Here is a 17,565-nt window from a genome sequence, read left to right on the forward strand (position 1 = left end):
CGCCGGATCAGGCAGACACACCGGAAAAGTCAACCTCGGTCTCCTTCCCTCTAAAGTCGTGCGTTTCAGGTGTGTGGCACCGGCTGCTGCGCCTGGCGGCCGAGAGGGAAGGTTTTGCACGCGGGCATAAGTGGGCGAACAAGTTAACAACCGGGGAACACACACACACACACCCTCCCGTTAAGTGCTCCATCTTTAAGGAGTGTTTACTGCGCGCAGTCAGCAGCCGGATTCAATAATCCCCGCCACAGGAGTTCCTCATCCCCTCCACGACCCCACCTGGGCAGCAGCCCAAGGGCTGCTCCCCGAAGCCCTGAGAGAGAGTCGGGCTTCTCGGCCAAGGCTTTTCGACCTCAAATCCGCCTGGAATTCCAACCGGGGGACCGCCCACCCCAACAACAACAAAAGACCCCCGAGTCACCCTTGGCTTTTCTAAGAATTTCCCAACAAGGGAGAGTGGTTTTGCAATTACCCTCCCTGAACTAGGCCTTCCCACGTCCCCGACCTCCCACTCACCACTGATCGCGACCCTGGCCCTTCTCAAGGCCACAGGCACCCCCCGCCGGCTCGCCCACCCCGCGGCCGCCCGGGCCTGGCTCCCGCCGCCCGCCCAACCCCCTCACCTGTCAGGCGCAGCTTGACGGGCCCGTTCCTCCGGCCCCCGGGGTTAGACATGTCCCCGGCGGCGGGGGCGGCGGCGGCGGCGGGGCTGCGGCCGCGGCGCGGGGCGCGGGGCCCGGGGCCGGCGGGCGGCGGGCGGGGCGGGGGCGACGGCGAGGCGCGGCGCAGTCACCACAGCGGCCGGGGCTGGGGCCCGAGCAGCCGGCGCCGCGGCCGCCACGGCCGGAGGGTCCCGGATGTGCCGAGCGTCGTCGCCATGAGCCGCGGAGGGAGCGGGACGCCGAGCTCCCCCCTCCTCCCACTTCTCTTTCCTCGGCCCGGGCCGCACAACAAAGCGGCAGCCGCGGCCGGCCGCGCCGCCTCCGCCCGCGCCCCCGCCGCCTCCGCGCAGCCTCCTCTGCCTTTCCCTCCTCTCGGCTCGGTGAGGCCCAGGAGCCTACGGGGCCGGGCGGTTGAGGCGGGCGGTGCTCGGCGGCGCCCGGCGGCGCCGGAGCAGGATTCTGGGCTCGGCCGCTTCCTCCTCCACCCGCCCTCTTGTCTGAGGAAACCCGGTCCTGCGGCCGCCGCCGCCACTCAGCGGCTCCGGGGGGCGGGGTGGAGACGGGGGCGGGGCCGGCGGGGCCGGGGGCGGGGCCTTGGCGGCCGCGCGCCGAGCTCCCGGGGGGCGGAGGCGCAAGGCCTGGCTCGGCCTGGGCGCGGCGGTGCGGGCCGGTGTGCCCTGCTGTCCCACGCAGAACTTGAGGAAGGAGCGGGCAAAGGATCTAGGTGGCGGCGCAGAGCTCTGTGGTGCCAGGAGGGCCTGGAGTTCAACCCGCTTAAGGGAGAGCTTTTGTCCGCGCAATATTGTCTGCCTTTATTAGTTGCCCACCGCGTGCAGGGCGCTTCTCTGAGAGGCAGGGGCCAGCGGTTAGAACCGAACCTGCTGCGGTCCGGATTGAGCCTCGGCTCGGGTGAGGCAGGAGACGCTCTTCCCACACCGAGGTTTCCGGCAAATCCCCAAGGGTGTTTTGCTCCTGGTATCGTAGTTGCCACCTCCGTCCCGGACTCACCTGGTGAGCGAGATCAGGTTACCAGCCTGCTTGGGCTCTTTTTTCAACTGTAGCGCAGGGATAGGCGGATGATAATGCCTTAAAGGATAATTAACAAGATAAGCCTTCGAGAGCGATGTATGAAAGCTCTTCGTACAGTACTGCATTTTGTTATCTCAGGAGGAAAAAAAAAGAAAATGAAATAAAAATAAATGTACCTTACCCTTTGAGCCTGTAATTGCACTCAGGAATTTATTCTTGATTTAATAGTACAGAAGATGTTCTTGCAAAATTCGGTTAATAACAAAAGGGAGACGAGCTGACAGCCTAATGGCTAATTTCATTACATCAACCGCATGGGTTTTAATGCCCCCGTATAAGTGGCAATTACATCGTATAATATGGAAGAGTTTACAAATAATCAAAGTTTAAAAGCAGAATAAAAAGTTGTATGTATGTATGCAAAAGTATACATGGAGGATTTTGTGTGTGTGCTGTTTTGCTTAAGACTACTTCCTATTGCAATTTTAAATGATTAGTAAAATCTGATACATTTTAATCCTGTGTCAGTTGTTTCTTTTAATTCATCAATAATGTCACTTTATTCTCCAGATCAAATTACCTCCAAAAATTTCTCATCAATCTGTATGAAGTGAAGTGAAAGTCGCTCAGTCCTGTCCAACTCTGCAACCCCATGGACTATACAGTCCATGGAATTCTCCAGGCCAGAATACTGGAATGGGTATCTGTTCCCTTCTCCGGGTCATCTTCCCAACCCAGGGATCAAACCCAAGTGTTCTGTATTTCAGGCGGATTCTTTATCACCTGAGCCACAAGGGAAGCCCAAGAATACTGGAGTGGGTAGCCTATCCCTTCTCCAGTGTATCTGCCGAATCCAGGAATCAAACCAGGGTCTACCGCATTGCACTCGGATTCTTTACCGACTGAGAGCTATCAGGGAAGCTCATCAATCTGGATACAGTCCTACAATTAAACTGATGCAAAAATTATATAAAGTTCCAGAAATGAGACTAGAAATTCAGGAAACGGTGCTAGAAATTCATTCAACAAATGCTGAGTGCCTGCTATATGCAGTAACTCTTTGTGCTACACAAGCTCTGAAAATACACTAAACAATTTCAACAATGGTTGCCATTAGAGTTTAAATGACTAGACGAATAATGGCAATAAAACTTAGCAAACGGATGTGTACATACACATTTGCCTTATTCTAATGGCACACACTGTTCCCAACCACCTACTAACACAGTTTGCAGTTTTGTATTAGGTAACAGAACTTAAGATCTCAGAAAACAATGGAGTAGCTGTGGAGATTGCCTGTTGTGAAGTTTAAAGCAGTACATTCAAATATGGAAGTAACAGTTCAGGAAAAAATGCGTACAAGCTTAATATGCAGAGAAGGATTCTGTTTAGGCTTGCCTGCATATAAGTTTAAATTTTGTTGTTGTTTTTTTAAAAAAGATTCGGATAAGAATACCTTAAAACCACACTATTGAGGAGAGCTAAACAACTCCAATACTTTGACCACTTCATGCGACGAGTTGACTCACTGGAAAAGACTCTGATGCTGGGAAGGATTGGGGACAGGAGGAGAAGGGGACGACAGAGAATGAGATGGCTGGATGGCATCACCGACTCGATGGACATGAGTTTGAGTGAACTCCGGGAGTTGGTGATGGACAGGGAGGCCTGGCGTGCTGTGATTCATGGGGTCGCAAAGAGTCGGACACGACTGAGCGACTGAACTGAACTGAACTGAACTGAAACTTTCGTTAGATTTTATTTCAGCCTTAAACGCACAGCATTGCTTCATCCCTGGAGAAGGAAATGGCAACCCACTCCAATATTCTTGCCTGGAAGATCTCATGGATGGTGGAGCCTGGTGGACTACAGTCCATGGGGTCACAAGGAGTTGGTCACGACTGAGTGACTGAGCATGCATGCATTGCTTCATCATGGCAACGTTTTTAGACATATTTTTGAGAAAAAAGGGGAGGAACAACAACTCCTAGGGAATTCACTCTTTTCTTCCTTCCTAAAATAGAAATCTACTTCTAATGTAAATCATACCTGCACATGACTGTAATGGGTACGGGAATTGCAGAAAATCTTTTCAAAGACTTTTTATTCCTTTGTGACTTCTAATTTGCTCCCAGTGGAATTGTGCACCTTTTATCAAATCATTGTTCTAGGCATCTGTCTTAAGTATATTAACTCCACCTATTTCATACCAATAAAATATGTCTTTTTCCATGAATGCCACGTAATAGAACCTTCCAATGAAAATGGTGTAAGAACTCATTAAATACCATTTTTGAGCAAAAGTTTTAAACTTTTTTCATTAACTTATTTTAATCACTTCAAGTTGCACTCTTTAGGATAGTATCCTAGACCAGAGGTGAAAATCTACACACGGTTCTAAGAATATTTAAAACCTTTTGTTTAAATATGTTTCTGTTTTCCAAGGCTAATGTTAAATTTGATGTGACTTTGCAAGAAAATGCTTACCATCTGTAGTTGGTATTTTTCTTCTGCTTCAGCCATTAATATATTTTGTACCTAGAAGGGCTGTCTCCAGTAATAAAAAATCTGTCTGAGGTAAGGTTATGTTAATAATGGTACTCCTGTGAAGCTATTTTTGTAGTGTAAATTTCAATTTTAATACAGTTTACGTGCCATGGAAAAAGCAAACATCAAGCACTCAGCAGTTTCTACCACTGCTTAAAAATTCAACTTTCTTCACTGTTTAAATATTATTAATTTAATGTTCTAATGCTGGGAAAGATTGAGGGCAGAAAGAGAAGAGGGCGTCAGAGGATGAGATGGCTGGATGTCATCACCAATGCAATGGACATGAACTTTGGCAAACTCCAGGAGATGGTGAGAGACAGAGAGGCCTGGCATGCTGCAGTCCAGGGAGTCACAAAGAGTCGGACATGACTGGGCGACTGAACAACAACAATTTAATTTAATATTTAGTTCTGGCTTCCTCCAAATCAGTTTATAACTGATGAAGCAGCCAAGCACAGCCACCATATACCTTGTCAACCTGACTCTCCCTAGCCCCCGCCACCTCCACACATTTCCTCTCTGCCTCTGCCTGTCCTAGGTCTTCAAAATAAGGTTCACTAAAAACACTCACATGTAGTCCTGTCCTGACATGATTTACGATTAGGTCACATTCTGAGCTGTTCTCTGTGACCCCGTCCCTCAGCCCCTCCCAGCAGACCTGGTCCCCAATGGTAGAAGCTGAGGCCCCATCTAGGACCTTTCTCTCTCCTGGTCTGGGCTCCCCCATACTCCTCACCTCAGCTCTGGCCTCTAAGGTGATATACTAAGATGGTAGTCCTTAACCACATCCTCTTTTGAAGGGATCTGCCCTCACCCATGGCTCTCTCTAACACAGTTCCCCAGGCTCCATCCCCAGAGACACTGATTCAGCAGGTTGGGTGGGGCCCATGAGTTTACATTTCTAAGGCTGCCAGTGGAGAGAACCCACTTTGAAAATCGCTGCCTTAGACCAGGGATGAGCCTGGATGGCCCCAGTTGTACTAGGTGGGCTTGGCCTCAGCTAACTGAGCCAAAGGTGGGTGAGTGACTAAGTGGCCAATCAGATTTTCTCTCCTTGGAACATGAAATGGGCCATGGGGCCTCTAAGTTAGAGGTGGGGAGTTGAGTGGAGAAATCCTAGAGGTAGCCCCTAAGGAAGCCACTTTAAGGCTCAATTAGATAAATAAAAGAGGAAATGAGTGTGTAGAAAAGAGACTAACAAAACAGACAAGCAGAGAGAAGTGGAGATAAGAGGTTTCATAACTAAAGAGGGAAACAAAGAGAGTGATTGTCTGACCAATTTCCTGCCGGTACTCCCAGCCCAGGTGTGACTTCTTACAACTAGTTTCCAAAGGATCTCACTGTACAGAATAACCAACCCATCTCTTACTAAAGCAAATTTAAGCGGATCCTTTCCCATTCCTTCACTTTGCCTCTACTTGGAACACTGTTTCCTCTTCAGGCTGTCCTAAACTCTTCCCTAGACACCCTTAGATTCTGCAGAGCTCCTGCCTGTGTTCTTCCCCAGAACTGAGTCTCACTTGCAGCCCAGTGTGTGGCTTGGATCCTAGCAGAGTCAGCATTGCTAGAATCTAACGCAGTCTAATACATGTGGCTATGCTGCTCTTGACATACGGCCAGTGACATCCTGCAAGGATAAAATGCACATTGGATTTGAAAGACTTAGCATGGGGAGGGCTTCCCTGGTGGCTCAGTGGTCGAGAATTTGCTTGCCAATGCAGGAGACAAGGGTTCGATCCCTGATCCCAGAAGATCGCACATGCCCAGGAGCAGCTAAGCCAGTGCGCCACAACTATTTAGCCTGTGCTCAGTGCCCAGGAGCCGCAACTACTGAAGCTCGCACCTAGAGCCCGTGCTCCACAACAAGAGAAGTCACCACAGTGAAAAGCCCGAGCACAGCAACTAGAGAGTAGCCCCTGCTCTCCTCAACTAGAGAAAAGCCCATGTAGCAATGAAGAACCAGAACAGCCAAAAATAAAGACATTTTTTAAAAGCTTTTTAAAAAAGGACTTAGTATGGCGGGGGGGCGGGGGGAAGGAAGGCTAAAACAAATATCTTAACCTTTTTTATATTAATGCCATATTGAAATTATAATACTTTGGATATATTGAATTAAAGTCTTTTTTTTTTCTGCTGCTGCGTAACATATGGGGTCTTGGTTCCCCAAACAGGAGTCAAACTCACATCCCCTGCACTAGAAGCACGGTCTTAACCACTGGACCACCAGGGAAGTCCCAAAATAAGGGCTTAATTTCCCCATTTCTTTTTACTTTTTCTGATATGACTACTGGAAAGTTTAAAACTACAAGTGTGACTCACCTTTGTCTATTTATTTAATTATTTAGGCCACACCGCCCAGCTTGGGAGAAGGCAATGGTAACCCACTCCAGTACTCTTGCCTGGAAAATCCTGTGGACGGAGGAGCCTGGTAGGCTGCAGTCCATGGGGTCGCTAAGAGTCGGATATGACTGAACGTCTTCACTTTCACTTTTCACTTCTGTGCATTGGGGAAGGAAATGGCAACCCACTCCAGTGTTCTTGCCTGGAGAATCCCAGGGACGGGGAGACCTCGTGGGCTGCTGTCTATGGGGTCGCACAGAGTCGGACACGACTGAAGCAACTTAGCAGCAGCAGCAGCAGCAGCCCAGCTTGAGGGATGGTCTTGATTCCCCAACCAGGGATCAAACCCAGGCCCTCAGCAGTAAAAGCTCAGAGTCCTAACCACTGGACCTCCAGGGAATTCCCATGACTCACTTTATATTTCTAGCGAACACTGGTGATCTAGAGGATGATGACTACCCCACCCTTCTACCTCCAGAAGTTTTGCCACCAGCCAGCTGGATTCCCCATCAGTGGGCTCTGTGGTCTGCCCAGCACCAGACTTTCCCTGCATCACTCTTAGGACCTTATCCTACCCACCCAGGTCTGCAACCAATTTCTTTTCCTTTTTTTTTTTCACCAGAGGGCATGTGGGATCTAGTTCCCTGATCATGATCCAGTTTGACCATGATCAAACTCAAGTCCCCTGCATTGAAAGTATGGAATCTTAACTACCAGACCACTAGGGAAGTCCTTGCCACCAACTTCTAAAACTAGGTCAGTTCAGCAGCAACTATCTCACACTAGTGAGTATGGGACCAATTTTGTCAGGACCCTCTTTCTGCCACTTCTCCACCTACCTGGGTTTGACTTAAATTGATTATCATACTTTGTGCCTAAGTCCTGTACTTGGATAGATCTTACATCCAGTAGAGAAATGAACGTGATGACCTAAGTTATGGGTTGAATTTTTGACCTCCCCTCCAAAAAATATGTTGCAGTCCTAAACTCCACTCCCAGTACCTGTAAATATAATCTTATTTGGAAATAAGTTCTTCATTTAAGATGAGGCCATTAGGGTGGGTTCGAATTCAACATGACTGGTATCCTTAACAAAGAAGAAAATGCTGTTTGAAGTCAGAAACACACAAGAAGAATGCCATATGGTGACAGAGGCAGAGACTGGAGTGTGCAGATGCCAGCCAAGGAATGCCAAAGATTGTTGGCCCTACCATCAGAAGCTAGGAAGAGTGACTTCCCCGGTGGTCCAGTGCTTACGAATCCACTTTGCAATGCAGAAGACGCCAGTTTGATCACTGGTCTGGGAATTAAGATCCCACATACCGAGGAGCTACTAAGCCCATGGACCACAGCTAGGAAGTACAAGCGCCGAAGTAAAAGATCCTGTGTGCCGCAACTAAGACCTGAGAAATATTTTCTTTAAAAAAGATGCTAGGAAGAGGGGGGAAGGATTCCACCCAGAGTGTCAGAGAGAGCATGGCTTTGCCCACAACTTAATTTTGGACTTCTAGCCTTCATAACTATGGGAAAATAAATTTCTGTTATTTTCCACCACCCAGTTTGTGATACTTTATCACGAGAGCCCTAGGAAACTAAAACAACCCTTCAGTCCCTTCCATACCCAATTGTATTATATACAGTACAGGTAAAAAGACACACGGCATAACTATTTTTCATCATTTGTTGCATTTACAATAGTGTGTTTTTTTTTAATTTAAATCCTGTAAATCTAGCCCATTTTTAATGCCCCCATTTTCAAATGTCTTAAGTACACAGACTGCCCTCTGATACTGTGAATTCTGAGTTAAGAGAGAATGTAATTTGAAGGCACTGCATATTTTCCAAAGCCAATTTGGTGATTTAAGCGTGGAAGTATTACAATGAAATGTTTGAAAACTTATCTGTGCATGGTTTGCTGTAAGCTGATATCATGAAGCAACACATCTTTTTGGGATGAGGTAGCAGCCCCAGCCCCGGGGGAAAGGGAGCGGGCGCATCACTCAACTGCAACTACTTGGACAACTGAGCAACACAAGCAGGCTCGACCGAAGAGTCATATCCAATCATCTTCAACATAAAAACTGTAGTAGCTACAACATGATTCTCTAAGGGCGGGATGGGAGGAGATGTGGAAATATTTGTATGATGCAGTCTTTATGGGTAATGCAGAGAATATGGGCCAGAATGAGATCAACATGGCTCACAAGCCAATGGGTCAATGTCAACCATTGCTTAAAAACCTTCAATGGCTGCTCGTTGCCTTTGGAATCCAATCCAAGCAGCTTTAGTGGCACAAAAGGAATGCTCCTGATGTAAATTTGTAAATTTTTTAAAAGCAGAAAACAAGACTATCTGTGTGGAATAGTCCCAATTCTAATTTTTAAATAAATATACTCATAAATACATTCATTCATTACAAATGGCATATAGTAGCTGCTGAGCACTGTTCTTAGAGCTCATAATCTAGTGGAGGAAGACAGTCAACAAGTAAACAATATGTAAAACAAAAGAGTAAAAAGAGAATTATGTGTTGCTCTCTAAAAGGCACTTTCAATGGTTGAGTCGGTTCTCCAGAGTTTTACTGAACATGTTGAGAAAGATTTTACCTCTTTCTCACTAAACATTAGCTAGGAAGGACAGGTACTGTGGGGTCACATTATGGCCCTCAGTGGCAGACACTGTCATTGGAGATTGGAGTCAACACAGAGGAAAAGGGGCCAAGGGATGGAGAGAGTGGAATATGGTCTTGACTATCCCACTGAGTCCCTGGATCCAGCCATTCCTAAAGCCATCACACAGTTTGGGTCACATGTTCAGTCACTTGCTCACAAGAGTCCTAGCTGATACATTGAGGGAAGCAAAATCTCTGCGGTGAAAACTTCAATGAGGTCTCCAAGTGAATAATCATTGAGGAGGTAAAGAATTGGCTCCAAAACACAGGCCAGCAAACGTTTTCTGTAGAGAGCCAGAGAATAACTATTTCAGGCTTTGCCATCCATAGAGCCTCCTTTGCAACTATTAATACCCAACTCGGGTGTCATAACGCAAGAGCATCATTGGATGAATGGGTGTAGCTATGTAATAAAACTTTATTTACAAAAACAAGCAATGGGCTAGATTTGGCTCACTGTCCATAGAGCTAACCCCTGCTCTAGAACTAAGGCCATAAGCAAAGAGGACAGTGTCAGAGTCAGTAGAATTCTGCAAAGTGTTTTTCCAAGATCTGTGAAACCTGAAACCTTTTAATGGTTGAGGGAAGGGAGCCAGTAAAATTCTAATGAGAACTAATGCTTTCTGAAGTCTCACTACGTGTCAGATACTTCCCTAAAGGATATATCATTTAGGAGGTTTGGGTTAGCATGAAACAGAAAGCCTAATTCAAACAAACTTAAATAAAAGAGAAGATTTTTTATTTCTTAAAAAAAGTAGTTCTGAGATAGGGTTGACTTGGTAATCGGAGTTTCAGTGGTTTAGTGATATGTTCAAGGACCCAGGTTCTTTCCATCTGATGCTCCTGCCTTCCTCAGGGTTTTGGTTTTACCTTCAAGTAACCATGACCACAAGATGGCTACAACAGCCCCAGGCTTCATGTCCAGACCAAACAGTCTTCAAAAGAGACAGATCATCTCTTTCTCTGTCTGCTTCTCAAGAGTGAAGAAATCTTTCCCAGAAGTCCCTGCATGCTAGCATATTTCCCTCTAGGCTCTCATTGGTCAGAATTTTATCCTAGCCCACACTTAAACTAACCATTGGCCAAGAGAATGGAATTTCCAGGATTAGTTGAGAATCATCAAGAATCACTCCTGAGCTAGGCTACTAGAGAATTCAGAAGATAATACAGAGGATGTATGACTACTGAACAAAATCAGAGTTCTGTTGGGAAGGAAATATAGGGACCAAAAATGGATACTGGTTAAGCAACCACAAGTGCTATTATTGAGTGATAAACCTTTCCACATTTTACAGATGAGAAAATAAGGTTCAGTGAGAGGAAAGTCACTAGCTCACGGTCATATACCTCAAGAGACTGGATTCAGATCCAGGTCTGGGACTACAGTGCCCAAGACCTCCACACTGAAGTGTTATAGTAGAGCTGAGGATGTTAGAGAAGAACAGCATAGCTCCGAAGATTGCCTTAAAGTCAAATAAAATTGAGCCAGTTGTTAAACCTGTGATGTAACCAGACCTCCCTAGCAGGGTGAACCATTCAACTTCTGCTGTGTAACAAACCACCTCATAATTCCATGTGTAAAGCCACAATCATTTATTTAGCTCACAATTACATGGGTCAGCAATCTGGACTGGGCTTCCAGGCTCAGCTGGACTCACTCATGCATCTTTGGTCAGCTGCTGGTCAGCTAGCAGATCAGCTGGGGACTGGCTGCTCTAAGTGGCCTCAGGTGGGATGGCTTGCCTTTGTTCTACGTGGCCGCTCATCCTCCACAGGCTGGCTTGGGCTTGTTCATAGGGAGGATGGGCTGAGTGCCAAGAGGGAAGTGGAGCTACATAAGGCCTATTGAGTTGTAGCTTAGCTCAAGGAAAAGTTACTTCTTGATTAGGGACTGAGCTGAAAAAGGATTCTATTTTCTCAGTCCATAGAAAGATCAGTGCTATAAACACTTTTGTGCGACATTATGCCCCTTATCCATGTTTCTAGTTCAGGAAGTGATCAGTAGGTTGGCCGACATCACCTAGGCTTCCAGAGGACAAGGACTCTTAACCAGAGCTGGCAGATGATGCCAAGGAGTGGAACATGGATTTAGTACAGAGACTTGGGAAAGTAGCACTGTGGTCAATGGATTGAGATTGGGATAAGACAACGCAAGGAGAGCATCTGAAAACCAAATGTTTTAACCCAAAGACAAAATGATACCCAATCAATTTGTGCCCCTACCAAAAGATATTCCATATGGCAATCAAGGGACTAGAGGGACTTCCCTGGCAGTGCAATGGTTAGGACTCCAAGCTTCCAATGCAGGGAGCCAGGGTTCAATCCCTGGTTGAGGAACTTAAGATTCCACATGCTGCATGGCACAGCCAAAAAAAGATTAAAGTCATATTTTTTACTATCCCGGTAGAATAAATATAAACTATACATTCATTCATCAAAACATTTACTGTACCAAATGCTGTCAAACTTGAATTCTTAGTTTTCAAGTTCCTGCCTTTAAAAACAGTCTTCAGAATGACTTGTACTATCTTTATAGGAACCAAGAGGGTTTCCCTTCAATATCAGAATTTCCTTATTTGCAAAACTATTAAAATATTTGGTGTAACCATTTGAAAATATTGATATGCCTTGTTTCTGAATTCTAACTATCATTAACAGTTTGAACCTATGATTATATGTAGGCATTTAAAACTTTCTGGAATTAATTTCTAAGGAAAGGCAGTGAGCACAAGTACATTGCTTTTCATCTTATGAACCCATTCAGAAATTTGCAGTCTGTAGGTATGAACTTACACAGCGTGACGCTTGGCCCACAGCATTTCTGAAAGTGGAATTTGTCTCCTGTGAATTCTCATAACAAAAGAGGGATTGCCAAAACTAGCAACTTTCTTCAACTACAGGTGAAATAATATTCTTACAAAGTAAATCCTCACACTGTGAAACCATACAGAGTCGGTTCACTAAGCATTCTCTAGAATAGTTTTCCATAGAATCGAAGCCATGAAAAGCAATTCAGCCAGTCAAGACCACGGAGGGAGTTCCTCTCCTGCGTCATCATGCAGGAAACACAAGAAAGAACTCTGAGTAAACCAAAGTGAAACCTGGTTAGCCTCATGGTAAAGCAGCCTGAAAGGATAAATTCTTTTGGATTCAGTTATCTCAGCTTTTGGGCTTCCCAGGTAGTCCTACTGGTAAAGAACTCATCTGCCAGTGCAGGAGACATGAGACTCGGGTTCAGTCCCTGGGTCAGGAAGAACTCCTGGAGGAGGGCATGGAAACCCACTCCAGTATTCTCGCCTGGAGAATCCCATGGACAAAGGAGCCTGGAGGGCTATGGTCTATAGAGTCACAGAGTCGGACATGACTGAATGAGCACAGAAAGAGAAAATATTCATGAATATGAATATAAAAGCACACAGAAAAATTTTTTAAAAAGCTATTTACTTATTGTTTAATGCTTATTGTGAATTTTCTTGTTGAAATAGGAATTTTGAACGTACCATCTGTGATTGTATTATAGCTAAATAATCTATGCCATATTGGCCATTAAAAATGCTAACTAGGTAAACCATATTAATATACTGAAATGTATATTTGTAATAAAGTTAAGTTTATTTAAGAAAATTGAGTTAAATATCACTAAGTAGTACACATTAACAAAGAAGTTGAGAACACATGACCTAGTGAGAGATTTTATTTAGAATAAAAACTTTATATCTCAGCAAAAAGTTACAAACTATCTTCATATCAAACCACAGAGAGTCAGTTAAATAAATTATAGCACATTCATATTACATGGACTTCCCTGGTGGCTTAGTGGTAAAAAATTTGCCTGCCAATTCAGGATACTCAGGTTGGATCCCTGGGTTGGGTAAATCCCCTGGAGAAGGGAATGATTACCCACTGCAGTATTCTTGCCCAGGAAATCCCATGGACAGAGGAGCCTAGTGGGCTACAGTCCAAAGGGTCGCAAAGAGTTGACATGACTTGGTGACTAAATAACAACAACATTAATATTATGGAATATATTCAGTCATTAAAATAATATTATAGAAATATGTTTTAAAAATAAAGATACATAGCACACATATAATGCATAAATATTAAATATTATTAATATGTATATTTCTTTACATGGGGAAATGCTTCCAGCATGCTGTCAAGTGAAAAAAACTTTATAATGTAGTATTACTATATAAATTTATTAACAAAAATATATCTGCAGATTTAAATATCTTGAAAGAAATATATCCAAATATAACAAGTCATTTCTAGATAATGGGATTTCTATTTCTTCCGTTGCATATTCATATTTTCCACCTTTTTCAATAATGAACATCTATTACTCTTGTAAGAAAACAGTTTAAAATATTAAGTTTTTAGTAAGATAAAAGTAGACAAAAAAATGAAAGACTGACATACATGAACGTCATTCATCAACAATGGTGTATCAACTAGATGATGGCATCATATAGGACTTTTATTTTCTCTTTAATTCTGATGTTTTTCTGATTTTTCCACAATGAGCATATATTAAAATCATATTACCTATGTTAGTAACATGAAGAAAGAAAGTGAAAGTGTTAGTCGCTCAGTCGCGTCCAACTCTTTGCAACCCCATGGACTGTAGCCCCCGCCAGGCTCCTCTGACCGTGGAATTCTCCAGACAAGAAAACTGGAATGGGTAGCTATTTCCTTCTCCAGAGGATCTTTCCCACCCAGGGATGGAACACAGGTCTCCTGCATTGCAGGCAGATTCTTTACCATCTGAGCCACCAGGGAAGCCCTGTTAGCAACATTACATATTGATAATACTAATATTTCACCCCATGTTGGGTAAGTGAGCAGGGGAGGAAAAATGGTTGCAATTAGGAGAAAAGTTACTTCAATAACCAAAAATTTCTATATTATCATCAATTGCTGTAGATTCCTTCTTCAGAAATGTGACTCTCCACAACAATGTTAATCGGCTATATGTCAATATAAAATAAAAAGTTATCAATGTATGGCAAAACCGACCAATATATTAATGTAAGGTAATTTGCCTCCAATAAAATAAATTAAAAATAAATAAATAAAATAAAAAGAAATGTGACTGTCATGGCAAGATTCCCAAATGAAGCCAATAATGGTGTGAAGAATGCTGATCGCCAAAGAATTGATGCTTTTGAACTGTGGTGTTGGAGAAGACTCTTGAGAGTCCCTTGGACTGCAAGGAGATCCAACCAGTTCATTCTAAATGAGATCAATCCTGGGTGTTCATTGGAGGGACTGATGCTAAAGCTGAAACTCCAATACTTTGGCCACCTCATGCGAAGAGTTGACTCACTGGAAAAGACTCTGATGCTGGGAGGGATTGGGGGCGGGAGGAGAAGGGGACGACAGAGAGTGAGATGGCTGGATGGCATCGCCGACTCGATGGACATGAGTTTGAGCTGGTGATGGACAGGGAGGCCTGGCGTGCTTCATGGGGTCGCAAAGAGTCGGACACGACTGAGCGACTGAACTGAACTGAACTGAACTGAATGGTGTAATTTGCAAATACCGGCAACACCTTTGTATTGGTCCAAATGGTGGTGGGATTCCCTGACTCAACACCGCCCCCTTCCTGTGATCATAGCATTTTTCTCTAAAACAAGGACTGCTGCTGCTGCTGCTAAGTCGCTTCAGCCGTGTCCGACTCTGTGCGACCCCATAGACGGCAGCCGACCAGGCTCCATCGTCCCTGGGATTCTCCAGGCAAAAACAAGGAGAGCCCTATGCCAAATTCAAGTGAGAAAACTGGAGCTTAACAGGATTCCCTGGGGTCACTTGGATTCAAAGTCAATTGCTCAAGTAGAAGCTGAGGGAGACGTGAACCAGCAACAGCTCCTGTGGAAATGACTTCAGGCTTTTAGCTAACAGTGGGCTCAGCATGAGTCATTCAGGGTCATGGGTTCTTTGGCTGAATTCACAGCAGGATTCTATTGGGGTGAGGGTCTCGATGGTTGCCCATCAACCCACACCATGAGTAATACTTTCAGTTCTGAGTGCGATACTGTAAAAAGGACCAGGGAGAAAGGAACCAAGATGCTGAGGGACGTCAAGCCATGTCCCATGCAGAAGGAAAAGCCGAGAAAGAAAACTAGAGGAACACATCAGCTGCCTTAAAATAAGAGATCATGTTCAGGTGAATTAACATTCTGCATAGTTTTTCAGGGAGGAACCATGACCAGTGTGGTGGAGCTGTGGTTGGAATTCTATTGAGACAGACCTTGAGACAGGAGGAAGGCTTTTTAGGTCATTTGAATCAGCAGAAGATACACCAGCTTTGAACCTGCTCCTCAAAGTGTGGTCTGTAGAATAGAGCATGGACCTCAGGGGAAGCCCATGAGAAAAACAGTGCTGCGTCTCAAGGCCAGCCCAGACATATTGAATCAGAACCTGCAGTTCAAAAAGATGCCCAGGTGACACAAATGAGTATTCAAACTGGACAGGCACTGGTTTAGACTGCCCACTTGGGGAGGGGATAAGTGCCCTGTTGCTCTGGAGAGAAATCAGAGGTGGGACTACCCTCATTCAGGAGTGTGTAGAGAACTTAAAAACTGGAAGGCTATCTTAGCAAGACTTCTGAATAAGAATGTTCATTGAAGGGATTTCCCTGGTGATCCAGTGGTTAAGACTGGATCACACTGCCAATGCAGGGGGATCAGGCTTGATCCCTGGTCAGGGAACTAAGATCGCACAGGCTGAGCCCTATGGACAAAAGATTAAAAAAAAAAAGTTAATTGAAGAAGAGTTTGAATTAGAAAAAGAAAATAAATATCTGGTAAAAACTATAAGAAGAAAATGTATAGCCATTAAAAATTATGTCTTAGATGAATGTTTAAAGGCATGAACAGGTTCATTAAAAGTGTTCATAATACATTTAGGGAAAATAAATTACAAAATAATATGTTCAGTGTGATATTTACCATGTGTATTTAACATTCACTTAAAAATAATTATGAAAACCTTAAAAGATTATCTAGCCTATGAAGACTGATGTTTTTAATGTTTATTATAGAAAAGAATAATTGCTCATTGTAAAATTTGGAAAATGGCAAAAACTGTAAAGGAGAAACTAAAAATGACTTACTATATCTACCAATCAAAGATAACCACTGTATATTTCATTTTATTGCTTATTCTATGGAAATTTATGTATTTTAAACAATATTTTTCTGATTATAAAAGTAATACAAGTTTAATGCAGAAGATTTGGAAAATCAGAGAAATACAAAGGAGAAAATTGTGTATATTTACATTTAATCACTATTAATATTTCAATCCCAGTTGTGTTTTTAAAATATTTAAGTCTCTCTTGAACTTGTTACAATACTGCTTGTGTTGTTTATGTTTTGATTTTTTAGCCTGTATGGCATGGGGGATCTTAGCTCCCTAATCAGGGATTGAACCTGTACCCCCTGCATTGGAAGTTGAAGTCTTAACCACTGCACTGCCAGAGAAATCCCCCAGCTTGTGTTTTTATGCATAAACATAAAAAAAAACTAAACCAAGTTGTTATCATACTGCAAAATCAATTTTACATCCAGACTTTTTACCTATCACGAGACTGTTTCCAAATCATTAAATATTATTTTTATAAGTGGCTGTACAGTATTTTGGGCTTTCCTGGTGGCTTGCTGGTAAAGAATCCACCTGCCAATGCAGGAGTCACAGGTTCAATCCCTGGGTCAGGAAGATGTCTGGAGAAGGATATGACTACCCACTCTACTATTCTTGCTTAGAGAATCCCATTGACAGAGAAGCCTGACGGGCTACAGTCCATGGGATTGCAAGAGAGTCAAACATGACTTGGCCACTAAAACAACAACAATGTAGTTTTTTATCCTATAAATACACTTGATTTATTGCCTATTTCCATAGTGATGAATATTTAGGTTGTTTCCAATTTTTCACTAGTTTTTATCTCTAAAGAATACTCTTGCTTATAACTCTGTGGTTCTTTTATTAGAATGAGTCCTAGAAATGGGATTCCCTTAAAGTCAAAGGGCATGAACTCTTCCTCAGTACAGTCTCTTTTTCAAACAAATGAGGCTATTTCACTGCATGGCCACCAGTCCTTCTTTTCCTGAAAGCTGACTGTATGGACTGGCAATTCTCTGGACTCAGATATTTTCTTGAAATTGGCTTTTTATTTAATGACATAGATATTCAGTTTCTTCCATACCTTTTTGCTTATTCTGATATGCTACTTTCTCATGGATCAATTTTGGTCACATATTTCTCTGGAAAAGTTTTCCACTTCATCAAGAATTGCAGATTTACTAG

At 43.8% G+C, this 17,565-nt stretch overlaps 1 protein-coding gene across 1 annotated transcript in view; it reads right to left on the reverse strand.

Annotated features, from left to right (window-relative positions):
* SMURF2 (SMAD specific E3 ubiquitin protein ligase 2) overlaps positions 1-1,094 on the reverse strand; it is a 110,624-nt gene extending 109,530 nt beyond the window's left edge. Inside the window, exon 1 of the mRNA XM_055408224.2 lies at positions 624-1,094. Coding sequence (XP_055264199.1) covers positions 624-675 — 52 coding nt within the window. The 5' untranslated portion in view covers positions 676-1,094. The remainder of the gene's footprint in view (positions 1-623) is intronic.
* Positions 1,095-17,565: the final 16,471 nt, after the last annotated feature.

This window comes from Moschus berezovskii, chromosome 20 (assembly GCF_049115385.1).
Source record: "Moschus berezovskii isolate FMDL1 chromosome 20, NW_MosBer_1.0, whole genome shotgun sequence".
Taxonomy (NCBI): Eukaryota; Metazoa; Chordata; class Mammalia; order Artiodactyla; family Moschidae; genus Moschus; species Moschus berezovskii.